Source organism: Cnephaeus nilssonii, assembly GCF_951640355.1.
Source record: "Cnephaeus nilssonii genome assembly, chromosome: 12".
NCBI classification, from domain to species: Eukaryota; Metazoa; Chordata; class Mammalia; order Chiroptera; family Vespertilionidae; genus Cnephaeus; species Cnephaeus nilssonii.
Genome location: NC_137083.1, coordinates 14,104,589 through 14,118,895, shown reverse-complemented (window position 1 = coordinate 14,118,895; position 14,307 = coordinate 14,104,589). Strand labels below are relative to the sequence as shown.

The 14,307-nt window shown below is 42.1% G+C and overlaps 1 protein-coding gene across 1 annotated transcript in view; it reads left to right on the top strand.

The window, feature by feature from the left end:
* Positions 1-14,307, top strand: part of DNAH11 (dynein axonemal heavy chain 11) — a 201,131-nt gene that overhangs the window by 160,023 nt on the left and 26,801 nt on the right. The window contains exons 66-68 of the mRNA XM_079786504.1: positions 7,114-7,318; positions 8,521-8,685; positions 11,172-11,312. Coding sequence (XP_079642630.1) covers positions 7,114-7,318; positions 8,521-8,685; positions 11,172-11,312 — 511 coding nt within the window. The remainder of the gene's footprint in view (positions 1-7,113; positions 7,319-8,520; positions 8,686-11,171; positions 11,313-14,307) is intronic.

Below are 14,307 nucleotides of genomic sequence, written 5' to 3'. Positions count from 1 at the left end.
TTCAAAATAAAGTTTAATTGCAGAAAATACCAACAACCTTTTCTGTTCCTAAGTTCAATCAAGATTTTTTTTTTTTAATTGTAATACTCGGGGTCTGTGGTTAGTGCATTCACACACTGACAGTTTTCTTGCTAACGTTGTTTGTTTTTATCTGAAAGTAAAAACCAAATAGGGCCACAGATTCAGAACCGTAGATGCTCTCCTTCAAAAAAGCAATTTTTTAAAAGGGCAAACAAATATAAATGGAACCAGAATTTATTTTTCATGGCCCATTATAATATTTAAATATGGATGTAGTGAAATGTTACAATACATATGTTTTATATACTTTATACATCTCAAAAAGGAAATCATCTGATTTTCTTTTTTGGTTTCCTTTTCTTTTTTTCCTGTTCAGTGGTACCTAGACTCTTGCAACATTAATCTTTTTTTTTTTTTAATTCTAATTGCAGTTTGCGTCTATCTTAGAAGGATGTGTTGGTTATGTTAAGTGTATGAAGCAGCAAGACAGTGAACTCATGTCTGTTCAGGACTCTTCTTTCTTCTTTCCCTTGCAAGTCTCACCAGCTGTGCGGCTTTCAGCAGAAACCAGGTTGGACCAAGTGGAACAGCCCCTCCTGCCCAGGTTGCTAAGTAACACCTCTGCCCAGGTTGCTAAGTAACACCTCCCTCCGCCTGCTCTCCACCTGATCCTTTTGGCTGCTCTCAGCCGGAGCTGTTGGAGCTCGCAAGTCTCATCTAGAAGCTTTTAATTTTAAACAGCAGGGTATGCAGCAAGGCTTTTAGGTGTCTGTTGAAAAGTTGTTTTTCCTTCTCCTAAGTGTTTCTTTCTTTCCAACTAGTGGGACTATATTATTTATTTATCTTAAGACCCAGCTGCTATCTCTTTACTCTGACAGAACAGCTCTGATGAGGCCTGGAGAATGGAATTCCTCATATTCGGAGAACTTGTTAGCTGTCTGAATTGTCCATCTTAGAGACATTCTCTTAGGAAATTTCTCTCCAAACAGACAGCATTGGGAGAAAGGTTTTGCAAATCTCCCTTTAAGAAGATTCTCAGTGCAGCTCCTCCTTAGTAAAAACTTCCATCTGCCACAAGTGCAAGTCCTCATTCTAATGGAAGATGCTGCTTTTCCACGTTTGGTGTCAGATGGCGATGAAACATGATGGTGTTTGCTCAGGTTCTGGTCACTAACGACGTTTATTTAGGTCTTTATGATCCAAGACTGATGGCATTTTCCAAGTAGCTACCCTAAATATCGGGAACAGTTCTAACAAAAGTAAGAGACACTTCCTTAGTTTCCAGATGATAATCTCAATTTTAGACAATCGTCTTGGTTATACTGGGACAATACTTCCTCTCTTTCTGCTCAGAGATTCTGGCTCTCAGGTAAATCTGAACACTGGGAGAAATGTATCCCAGGTTTATAAGAGAAATGGCTGTGAACATTCACCAATAAATCACTTGCAAGTGTTTTTCATGTCATTTGCATATCAGTCCTTCTCAACAATAGTGACCTTTCATGACTTGAGGAAATTAGGAATCTTTTCATCCCGCGACACCTTTGGGCTGGATTTTGAATAAATTTTTGAAAGAACGTTGAAATTCCCAGTATACTTGATTTTTATGCAAACCTGACATGGAAAACTGGATTTACAGTTAATCTGTAGACAATTGTCTTTATGACACAATAATTCAGCTAAGGAGGGAGCATTTTGGCATACTTAAAATATCGCATTTTCTTTTCCTGAAAGCCAAGAGTTAGAAAACTTTTATGTAAGTTGTGATTTATTTTTATAACTGTATAAATGAAGTAATTCATTTTATGAAAGTATCTACCAGAAATCATAGCTCTTGCATTGGGGATGGGCACCTTGATAATCAGTGCTCTTCTTCATAAACAAGGACAGAATTCCTACCCAAAGATCAGCAGGGCATGTTCTCTGAGCTGTGTCTTCAATTTTTTTTTTGTCCATTGGCCATTGATTGTTATGAGTCCATCATATTCTCTCGGTACCCTCTTGTGACTGATGGTCAGACAGGTCAACAGAGGTTAGGGTTACAAGCTGTGACCATCCAACAGAGCCAATGAACCTGCAGTCTGATACAGTGAAATGAACTTGATACTAGGAGTCCAGATCCAGGTTCTAATCCCCACTCTGCTTTTAAGCTGCCTGACCTTGGACAAGTCATAAACTCACTGGGTTCATAAAAAGGAATCAGCTGAATGATCGATCACTAGGGGATCTTCTTGCCTTAAAATGACAACTCTGGTAGGTGAAGCAATGTTTTTGACTCACCCTATATCCTATCCAATTAAGCCATGGTGTTTGTACTGGGAAAACACATTTTATTTCAGGTTGTGTTCGTATAATTAGTCTCTCACCTCTAAGCCAGCAGTTCTCAGCCAATGAGAAGCGAGGCAGGAGGAGCTCTCTCTCCCTTGGAGGAATGTATGGACACCCTCCCTCTAGGAGCAACTCCCTGGCAGATTCAGAGATTCCTGTCCTCCCTCCACACACCCCCACTCCCCTTCCCCCATTCATATTCTCATTCTCTCTCTCTCTCTCTCTCTCTCTCTCTCTCTCTCTCTCTCTCTCTCTCTCACACACACACACACACACACACACACACACACACACACACACACACACTGTGATACAGTGTCCTGCTCCTGGAGGGCATGGGGCTGGAAGGTAGGTTAAGAACTACTCATTGAAGAAAGTAGCCACACTTGTACACTGTATGCTGCTCTTCATGCCTTGCTGTTACTTCTCACTGAAGATTTAAGTTCAAGAGCTCACAGCTGCCTTCTGTGGTGTAGAAGTCATGACCTCTGGATTCCTGTCTTTCACAGAAACAACACAAGGACTGTTGGCTTTTCCCATCCCTCTGGTTAACTCGGTCATCGTCCAGATCCGTCAAATCCTGAGAGAGCATTCGCCATCCGTTTAATTTTCCCAGATAGGAGATTAACCAAAAATTAACCTGGCAGCAGTGATAAAACCCACTGAGTCATTATGTAGTTCTTGCCTTTCGTAGATCATAAACACCCCAGTTGAGGATAATTTACTATCCCTGGGAAATCTAAGCTTATAAAAGAAGGTTTCAGAGCAAAATGTAAAACCAATTTTACGGGCAGACATCCTTATCTCTTCCATCAGCTTAGCAGAGTCCCTCCAACTAACTCTCCTCACAGAGAAAATCCAGCAGATAGATTTCTGGTTCCTAAACTATGAATGCTTCAGGGCGTATCTGTAGACATGCAAGTGGGATTTAGAGAGCCCTGGAGTCCCCTCTGAGCCACTTTATGGAGCCGTTTCATTGAGTACATATTTAACCAGTTAATGGCTTTGTCAGCTGCAAAATTGTCGAACCCCATGATCCATGTTGGCCAGTCTCGTGTGTTTTGTGGTGTGTGTTTTCTTGAAAGCCTAGGGAGGGGAAGCACAGTTGTGCGTAGTGGCTGATGGGAAAAAATTGTAGCTTGGTGTTCCTGGGAAATCCTTGGAGATTAGCTGCATTGAGAGGAGATTACGCTAATGCCACTACCCGGTGTGGCCCTCTGGAGTGGCAAATGGCAAACAGCCTGTGCTGATAAGGCCTGTGAGCTAAGAATGGGTTGCTGTTGTTGTTCATCTTTGACTTCTTTTTTCAACTTTTTAAAAAATTATAGTCGACATACAATATTATATTAGTTTTAGGTGTGCAACATAGTCATTGGGTAGGAATTCTGTCCTTGTTTATGAAGAAGAACAGCACTGATTATCAAGGTGCCCAGCCCCAATTGTTTTAAAGGATTGTCAGTAACAAAGAATATGTGGCAGAGATGCATGTGGCCTGCAAAGCATAAAATAGTTACTCTCTGGCCCTTTATAGATACTGTTATCCAACCCCTGCCCAAGAGGGATTTCTCCCCTGAGGCCTGAACACCTATAACTTTCAGAAATGTTAGTTGTCTTGCTGGGGGCTTGTTTTGATTCTCTCACATATACACATCCTCCACACAAATCTCAAAATTAGTTTGACTTCTTACTGCAGTTCCTAATCCTGCCACGAGCTATCCCTTTACAACAATAATGAAAATTCTAGACTTTATTTATTCAGTGTTCTTCATTTAAACTTAAATGTTTACTTTGGGGGATTTTTTTGGCCCCTATTTTTTAAATTGAATTTATTGGGGTGACACTGGTTAATAAAATTATATAGGCTTCAGGTATACCCTTCTATAGCATTATCTGTATATTGTATTGTGTGTTCACCACCCCAGGTCAAGTCTCCTTCCATCACCATTTATCCCCCATTTACCTTCTACCTCCTCCCACCCCCTTTCCCTCTGGTAAACACCACACTGTTGTCTGTGACCATGAGGATTTTTTGTTTGTTTGTTTTTATTTTTGCCCTTCACCTTTTTCACCCAGACCAGTGTAAAAAATGTTTAAATTCTCTTTTCATCTGGGGATATGGATTAGTGATTAAAACAGGAAGTTTATGAAATATAAACTCAAACCCAGTGAAAATTCATGAGCAAAGGAGGGGAAATTCAACCTGAAATCGTGAATGGTAGTGACAGACCTGGCATTTCTGAGACACTTGCCAAGGGAGGAATGAATTGAAACTGAGATGGAGGCGTAATCAGAAAAGCGCAGGCTGTGCATGGAGGTTGGTTGAGAGTGTGGGTGTTCTTACTGTGGTGATGTAAATGAGTATCAGCCTTGGTATTGCTCATGTGTGAGAGCCCCAGGCAGTAACTACACAAAACTTCCACTCTTAAGATTTCCTTTAGAAGCCACTGATGCAAATCTTGGCATCTAGGCCAACAGTAATACAGTGGCTAGTGCAACAAAGGAAGATTTTCTCAAAGCTTACGTGACTGGTGAGATCTATTTTGGAAAACCTTGGAAAGGGAAACTCAAGTAATGGGAGAAATTGGATGATGTCCCCAATGTAGATATGGTTGAAAAGTCTTCAGTCAAAAAGAAGGTTAACTAAAAATGTGTTCTTATCAAATAAGACCATCCTGTGAGACAGCTCAATATGCTCAAAAGTCAAGCAAGAGCCTCTGAGAAACTATGGTTAGCAGATTGATAAAATCTGAAAAACTACAGTTAGCATGGTTGATTTCCTAACAGACAGAGAAAGTCCAAATGTTAGTGGTTGACCTCTTGATAGGTTGTTCTCTTTTTTCTTCTTTTTTGGCAGTATCGTTACTGAGGTATAATTCACTTACATACATTATATCATTTAAAGTGAAGAACTCCTTGGTTCTTACTATATTCACAGCATTGGGCAGCCACAGTCAATTTTAGAATTGAAATTCCTAAGCAATCAATCAAACCTACTTTGATTTGCCTACTTGAGTTACCTATTCTGGTTATTTCCTATTAATAGAATCATATAATATGTGGTCTTCTGTGATTGGCTTCTTTCACTTGGCATAATGTTTTCAAGGTTCATCCATGTTGTAGCATGTATCAATATTTTCTTTTTTATGGCTGAATAATATTCCATTGTTTAGATATACCACAGTTTATTTATCCATCAGACATTTGGGTTGTTTCTACCCTTTGGCTATTACGAATAATGCTGCTGTACACATTTGTGTACAAATTCTATGTGGACATATGTTTTCCATTTTTTTGAGTCTCTACCTAGAAGTAGAATGGCTGAGCTAAATGATAACTCTATGTTTAAAATTCTGAGAAACTGCCAATACTGTTTTCCAAAGTGGTTACCTCATTTTACATTCCCACCTGCAGTTTACGAGGGTTCTCATTTCATTCCATCCTCTCCAACACTTGTTACTGCCTGTGGTTTTTGACTATAGCCATCTAGTAGGTGTGATGTGGTACCTCACTGTGGCTTTGATTTGCGTTTTCTTGATGATTGATGATATTGAGCATCCTTTTGGGTGTTTATTGGCCATTTGTATATTTTCTTTGGAAAAATATCCATTCAGATCCTTTGCCTATCTTTTAATGGGGCAGACCTTTGATCTGTCCCCTTGTAGGTGTTTTAAACATATTTATTTATTAACCAAGTAAATGAAAGAACCCACAGGGGAATGGAGCCAGGTGACCAAGACCTTACAATTCCCAGCATCTGAGAACGGGAAAAACCAGGCCCTCCCTCAGGGAGAGGCTGCATTCATTCCGTGTTTTGCTTGCAATCACAGCAGCCACCTCCACCCAGCTCAAGCTCCACGGAGAGCCTGTTCCAAGGCTGCAGGGTGTCATGGCAACGGAAGTGCAAGTGCAGCCAGGCTTCAGGGAAGGTGGGACCTGGAAATCTGGGGAACCCAGAGCACGCCCCTTTGCTCTGCTCCTCCATCTGCATATTGCTTCATTCTCCTCCTCTGGGAAACCAGGGGTGTCTTTATGTGCTACTCGGCTCGCCAGGAGGACAGACGGACTTCAACACAAGCAAAGGTTCCAGTTCCAACTCTCCCTTCTCCCTGTCCCAAACCCCAGCCCCAGTAAAGGGCACTGTGATTGGAAGAGCGTGGAGGAAGTGCCCGCCCCTGGTGTCCTTGGCTGGGGGAACAGGCATACGAAACGGAAGCCTGGTTGCAGAGAGCCCAGGCGTGTGCGAGATGGAGCAGGAGGAGGAGGAGCCATCAGACACGGAGGCTTCTTCAACTTTGTCCTGGACCCAGTGCCCAAGTACTGGAAAGTGATTTGAAGTATACATGCATGTTTACTATGTGTAAATTTTAAATATACATACACCTGTGCACAGATGTGTACAAACTCATGCATACTCATTTTACCCTTAAAGAATAGCAATGTGTATTATAAGGTGAATCACAGTGATTATAATAATAGAAGCTAACATTTTTGTTGGTTTAGGTCCTTTATGTGATCTATTGTATTTAATTGTTAGGTGAAGACTGCTATTACCACCGTTTGCATATGAGGAAAGGTAAGGACATAGAGGTTCGGGGGATAATTCCTATCCTTTTTTTACTTTAGGGAAACTGAGAGTAGCCGAAAAACCCTGAACCGCCTGGTCCTGAGGCCCGGACACATGACCAGCATGCGGGGTTGGAATGACACTTTGACGTCCGTCCTGGTTCCGGGGAAGCTCCTGAATGTCCGTTCTGTCCCCTTTAGGTATATCAGGATTGGAGACAAAGAGTGTGAATTTCACCAGAACTTCCGTCTCCTCCTCCACACAAAGCTGGCCAATCCTCACTATAAGCCAGAATTGCAAGCTCAGACAACCCTCCTCAACTTCACGGTCACAGAAGACGGTCTGGAAGCCCAGCTGCTGGCAGAGGTGGTCAGTATCGAAAGGCCGGATTTGGAGAAGCTTAAGGTAAAAAAATACAACATCATCCACCAACACTTATTCAGCACCTGCTTTGCACACATTATACTGCCGGACACACGAGTGTTAGACAGGAGCCCTGCCCTCCAGGATCTTACAGTCTAATTGAGAGAAAAGAGGGCATGTGTGAACAGGAGCAGAAATTCCGGGGACTTCTGGTGAAGGAGGTAGTGAGGGTTGTGCCCAGGTAGGAGGAGGGCTGGCTCCCGGTCTAGTTTGACGCAGGTGACGGACAGGCAGAGGCACGAGAGCCTTGGGAAGCGGGGGCCTGTGTTGCTGCAGGCACGTGCCTTTGCAGCTGGGTGGTCATAGCCGATCAGCCAGGGCAAAAGAACGGAAAAGAGGAGTGAAGGAGTAAGGTTGGAAAATGTAAGGGACTTGCCCTGGCCGGTGGGCCCAGTGGTTAGAGCATTGGCCCGGGCACTGAAGGGTCACAGGCTTGATTCCTGGTTAAGGGCACATACCTGGGTGTTGGGCTTGCTCCCCAACCCCGGTTAGGGCATGTGCAAGAGGCAGCTAGTCAATGTGTCTCTCTCACATCGATGTTTCTCTCTCTCTCTCTCTCTCTCTCCCTCCCTTCCACTCTCCCTCCCTTCCACTCTGTCTGAAAAGCAATGGAGAAAAATATCCTTAGGTGAGGATTAATACCTCCCCTCCCCTCAAAAAAAAAGAAAGAAAAAATTAAAGGGACTTGTCTTTGGTTACGACTAACAGATAAAGGAAAATTTATGGCTTTAAGTGCACTGATTAGGGAAAAATAGTTAAATTCAGTGTTGAATACAGACAACAAGAAAACCAGAGTAAGATTATAAACATAGGAAGAAGGCTGTTGTAGAGTTAAGTAATAGCAACAGACTCTTTGGCCTAAAAGCCAGGAGTATTTACCATCTGACCCTTGTTGGAGAAAGCGGCTACTCCTGGTCTAAACCAGTGGTTCTCCAGTGGCGGTGCCTGCAACAGCAGCGTCAGGTTCACGGTGCTAAGTGATGATGGTAAGCGTTCACACTCTGGACCCCGGAGCGCAGCCCCTTCTGACACTTTCCGAAAGAATTGTTAAACATGATTATCGGTGCGTTTTAATGTGACGTGTGTTTCATTCTAAAGGAGCCCATGAAACGGATGAGTCAGGAAACTCTGCTTAAAAACGGGCCTCTAACCACCATGTCTTCCGCTTCTCTCCGTTTGTGTAGCTGCTCTTGACGAAGCACCAGAACGACTGTAAGATCGAGCTGAAGTCCCTGGAGGACGACCTCCTCCTGCGCCTGTCGGCGGCCCAGGGCAGCTTCCTGGGCGACACGCAGCTGGTGGAGAGACTGGAGGCCACGAAGGCCACGGCCGCCGAGATAGAGCACAAGGTGGGGAAAGGCCGAGGGCACGGGCGTTTGCTTCAACACTCCGCTTGGAGAAACATGCGTGGAGGGAAGTGTAACCCTACTTGGTAATTTCTCAAAGCGGACGGATGGATCGTCCGATAAACTGCCCTAAAAACGGGCTTTGTGGGGCCCAATCTCTGCTGCTCCTCATTCCACAGAGACCCAGGCGTTCGGATTAGACTCCCTCAGGCTGTTATTTGGTGGTGGTGGTTTTTTGTTTTTGGTGGTTTTTTGGTTTTGTTTTGTTGTTAATCCTCACCCGAGGATATTTTTCCATTGATATTTAGAGAGAGTAGAAGAGAGAGGGAGAGACAGAGAAAAACATCGATGTAAACGAGATACATCGATTGACTCCTGCACGCACCCCGACCAGGGCCGGAGAACCTGCAACCAAGATACATGCCTCTTGACCAGAATTGAACCTGGAACCCTTCAGTCCATGGGCCGACGCTCTATCCACTGAGCCAAACTGGCTAGGGCCTGTCATTTGTTCTGTGTGACCAAATTTGAAGAACACTGGGGCCTGCTGGCTAAGATGGTCTAAAATCGGAAAAGGTTTCATTTAGTATCTAGCCCTGGCAAACTGACCTCATCCAGCCTCACCACGGGGCTCCTCGTCTGTTGGACATTTTAGAGAAATACTTGGAGATGAAGGTTTGTGTCCGGGCCGTCAGGGCTGGGAGGCCGAGCAAGAGATGGTCTCCTGCTGTTCTCAGATGCCTTATTCACACTGGGAAAATGTCATGTCCTAAAAGCCCGGAAGGTTTCTCATTGAGTAAACTTCCCGCTGAACTCCAGCGTGTGTCCCAGGGTGCTTTATGCATGGTGTGCACTGTGGATTTTCACAAGGAACCATTAACCCTTAAAATCCCATTGTTGCAAAGTCCGAGGAACCCTCACTCGCTTTCTGGAATACCCTCATTGCTAAGCAATCTGCTAATTGCCCAGCAGAGGCTGTGTCGCCACACACCCAATATATTTGCCTTAATATAAGCAAGGAAATGGAATTCCAAATTACTCTCTTTTTTACTTAAAAGGAATTCTAGGGGGCTCCTGAGATGGTAAAAATTAGAGCAATTAAGTAAATTAGGTTTTAGCTTTCACATTAACTTCTAATTGTCTCTTAAAATGCCTCTCCCTGTCTTCTTAATATATTGCCATATAGGAACTCGCCTCTCTGCTCTACATTTTCTTTATTTCCTTTTATACACAAATATGATGGATCAAGTCTATTAAAAAAGTTTCGGGAAATACTGCATCATATAGCATGGCCAGCAGTGGTCCTGGCTAAAAGAAATAGATGTTTGAGCCTTGAATAAAAGCGAATATGTTGGTTGAGAGTGGTTTCTTTTCATTATCTCTCCGAATGTACCCAGAGGCTAATACATGATGATAAAATAAATGGGAATATATGAGCATATGGATGCTCTGGTGCAAAGTCAAAACCAGACAGTCATGAGAGTCTTCGTATAGAGGCTTTTTAGTAAGCCTGGCTATTAGATATATTATTGACCTTGGCTGCTTTTGTATACCTTGTTGACTAATAAAGTTCTTGGCATTGAATTGGCCCAGCAGACTTGTAAGAGCTCTCCCTGGGAGGCGATATACCTGGGTTATTAACCCCTGAAAGAGAGGAGGGGGGAGCAGAAAGGTGACATTACTCGGAATAAATTCTGTAGCACCGAAACCATCGAGTTTGTTCAACCAGTAATCAAAACAGCTGGCATTATTTCCCTTCTCCCTGGAAATGCCTATGAAAAAATTATTTTAAATGTTCATTATTTTAAATATTTTAATATTCATAGTAAATATAAGATTAAAATTGTTTTAATATGAACTTAATGATTTTGAATAGCAAGCACATAGATGCTATATGTTATCTTTTAAAAAATATATATTTATTTTATTTTATTTTTTTATTGATTTCAGAGAAAAAGGGAGAGGGAGAGAGAGAAACATCAGTGATGAGAGAGAATCATTGATCGGCTGCCTCCTGCACACCCTCCAATGGGGATTGAGCTCAAAACCTGGGCAAGTGCCCTTGACTGGAATTGAACCCAGGACCCTTCAGTCTGCAAGCCGAGGCTCTGTCCACTGAGCCAAACCAGCTAGGGCTGTTATCTATTTTGATACGAATAATTTCTCCTTTCAGATATGTCCCTTCCATCACTTGGATAAGAATAGAGAATGTGGCCAAACCGGTTTGGCTCAGTGGATAGAGCATCGGCCTGCGGACTGAAGGGTCCCGGGTTTGATTCCGGTCAAGGGCATGTACCTTGGTTGTGGGCACATCCCCAGTAGGGGGCGTGCAGGAGGCAGCTGATCGATGTTTCTCTCTCATCGATGTTTCTAGCTCTCTATCCCTCTCTCTTCCTCTCTGTAAAAAATCAATAAAATATATTAAAAAAAAAAAAAAGAATAGAGAATGTGAACAGTTAAGTTACTAATGTTGTTTGCTCTCACCATAGGTGATTGAAGCTAAAGAAAACGAAAAGAAGATCAACGAGGCCCGAGAATGTTATCGGCCAGTGGCCGCGAGAGCAGCTCTTCTTTATTTTGTTATTAACGACCTCAGAAAAATCAACCCCGTCTATCAGTTCTCCTTGAAGGTAATGCTGAATAGGCGAAGAAGAATACTTAGCTTCGGGAACTTGTTTCTGGAAGTTTAGAATTTATTTTTAAGCAATTAGTGCACCCAGTAAGGAGTCATGAGGGTCTAGCTAACAAAGGAAGAAGCCAAAACATCCTCATTCTCTTACTTTCATTCATAATTTTCAATAAGGCTTTGAGTTAATTACCGGTAAACTATGCAACCTTATACTTGTTTTTGTTCTTAAACAGAGTCTTGAGGAGAATAATGTATATAAGTAAGAAAAATTTCCCTGAAGCCTCTATACTTTCTTTGTGAAAATGTAGATCTCTTTAAAGAGATTTCCGTAGTATTTTGGTATTGAGGGAGAAAGAATGAGAACAACTATATATGAAGCCACTAGTACATGCAAGGCACTTTCATACTTTAATTCATTCTTATGCCTGAAACATCTCAATATAGTATACTATTTTTACCCCTATTAAAAGAAGGAAATGAACATTTTCAGATTCTGAATAAATTGCCCAAGATTGCACAGTTCGTACTTAACAAGCCAGAATTTGTATGCTCTGCTTTGCACGGTTCTGCCTCTGGGCAGTATTCATTCATTCTTCAGTCAGTTTTTAAACAAATAGTTATTGAAATCAGTCATCATGCCAGATGCTGGGGTGGTCACTAAATATGCAGGTTTTTTTAAAAAAAACAACACACGCAGATATGAGTGAAGATATATGGGGGTCAGTGTGTGTGTGTGTGTGTGTGTGTGTGTGTGTGTGTGAGAGAGAGAGAGAGAGAGAGAGAGAGAGAGAGAGAGAGAGAGAGAAAGTGAAATACTATGAGAGGCAATAGTAGGGATGGTGGGACTGTTTCATTGGGGGCTCTGGGGAGGCCTCTCGGAGGAGGTGACATTAGAACTGATTCCTGAAGGATAAATAGGATTTAGCCATGTGAAGAGTGGAGAAAATAAGGATGTGTAAGACATGAAAGAGTTTGGGATACCAGGTAGTGAATGAATCTATGTGGGTGGAGGGTAATGAGTGAGGGAGAAGATGACAAAACGGAGTCGAGAGAGGTGAGACGGTCTAGATCATCTGAGGCCCCTGGCCCTGAAGGGGATTTTGGATTTTAGTCTGTGTGCCAAGATAAGCCAGTGAAAGGCTTTAAGCAGAAGGCTGATATGACAAAAGACTCAGAAGTGAATAGACTTGTGATATGATTTGAAGCTAGAATAATCAATTATTGGAGATGGATTGGATATGGGCAATAAAGAAGAGGAAAAGAAGCAAGAATAACTAGCAGGGTCTAGTAGTATGGGACTGAAAGCAGTGGGATTAGGTTTTGGAACAGTCACAGAGTATAAGGAGAACAATAAAACTAAATCAGTAGTGTCAGCCCAGTATACCCAAAAACCAGAACTAAGCTAAGGCATTATGAGAAAAGAAAACGACAGAGCTGACCCCTTCATGAACGTTGTTGCAAAACTACTCAAGGAAAGAGCAGCAAATTGAATCCAGCCATATATAAAAAACATGGTATATTATGCCCAAGTGGAATTTGTGCCAGGAATGTAAGTTGGTTAAATATGCAAAGAAAACACAGTGTAATGCTTCATATCTACACTAATAAAAGAGTAAGATGCAAATTGACCATACCTTTGCAATGCCACCAGCCAATCAGGAGTGAGTATGCAAATTAACTAAAAAAGATGGCGGGTTAATTTGCATACGCAGGCACCGAGCGGCCGGGGCAACCACACAGGCATTCTGCACTGCCCCAGCCACTCTGGGCCTCTGGGCAGCGTGGGAAGACGGAAAGGCAGCTCCGGGCCAGAGAGAAAAGGCGGCTCTGGCTGGAGCAAAGGCAGTGATGGCAGCCAGGGTAAGGAAGGCCCATTCTTGCACGAATCTTTATGCAACAGGCCTCTAGTTACTAGAATAAAAGAGAAAAACCATATGATCATTTCAATGAATGCAGACAAAGAACTTGACAAATTTCAACATCTGGTTAAAAAAAAACACACAAAAACACACACAACTCTGAGCAAACTAGGAGTAGATGGTAACTTCTCAGTGTGACAGAGGGCATCTACAAAGATCTACAGCTAATATCAGTATAACTCAGTGTTGAAAAATTGAATGCTTTCCCCTAAGATCAGAACAAGCCAAGGATATCTCCTCTCAACACTTCTGTTCACTGCACGGGAGGTTATAGCTAATACAATAACACATTAAAAGGCACAGAGATTTTAAAAAAAGAAAAACTCTTCTTTTTTTCCCCCACAGATGACCTGATTGTGTATGTAGAAAATCAAAAGAAATCTACAAAAACACTACTAGGACTAAGAATTGAGTTTTTAGCAAGATTGTAGGGTATAAAATCAATACAGAACAATCTGTTGTATTTCTATATATGAGGGACAAGGAAAATAATAACCCAATACTATTTATAATAGCTTTCAAAACTATGCAACTTTTGCCGAAACCGGTTTGGCTCAGTGGATAGAGCATTGGTCTGTAGACTGGAAGGTCCCAGGTTCGATTCCGGTCAAGGGCATGTACAGTGGTTGCGGGCACATCCCTGGTGGGGGTGTGCAAGAGGCAGCTGGTCGATGTCTCTCTCTCATCGATGTTTCTAGCTCTCTATCCCTCTCCCTTCCTCTCTGTGAAAAATCAATAAAATATATATAAAAAATTAAAAAAAACTATGCAACTTTTAGGGATAATTTTAACAAAACAAATAAAAGATCTGCATACTGAAAGCAACTAAACATCCTTGAGGAAATTTCAAAAGGCCTAGATAAATGGAGAGAGAGATCATGATTTTGGTTTAGAACACTCATTATTATTAAGATGTCATGTCTCTTCAAATTGATGTATAAATTCAATTCAGTCTCAATCAAAATCCCAGAAAGCTATTTTTTTTTGAGAAATTGGTAAGCTGATTCTAAAATTTGTGCAGAAATGCAAAGGATTTAAAATAACTAAATAAATTTTAAAAAGAACAAATATGGAGAC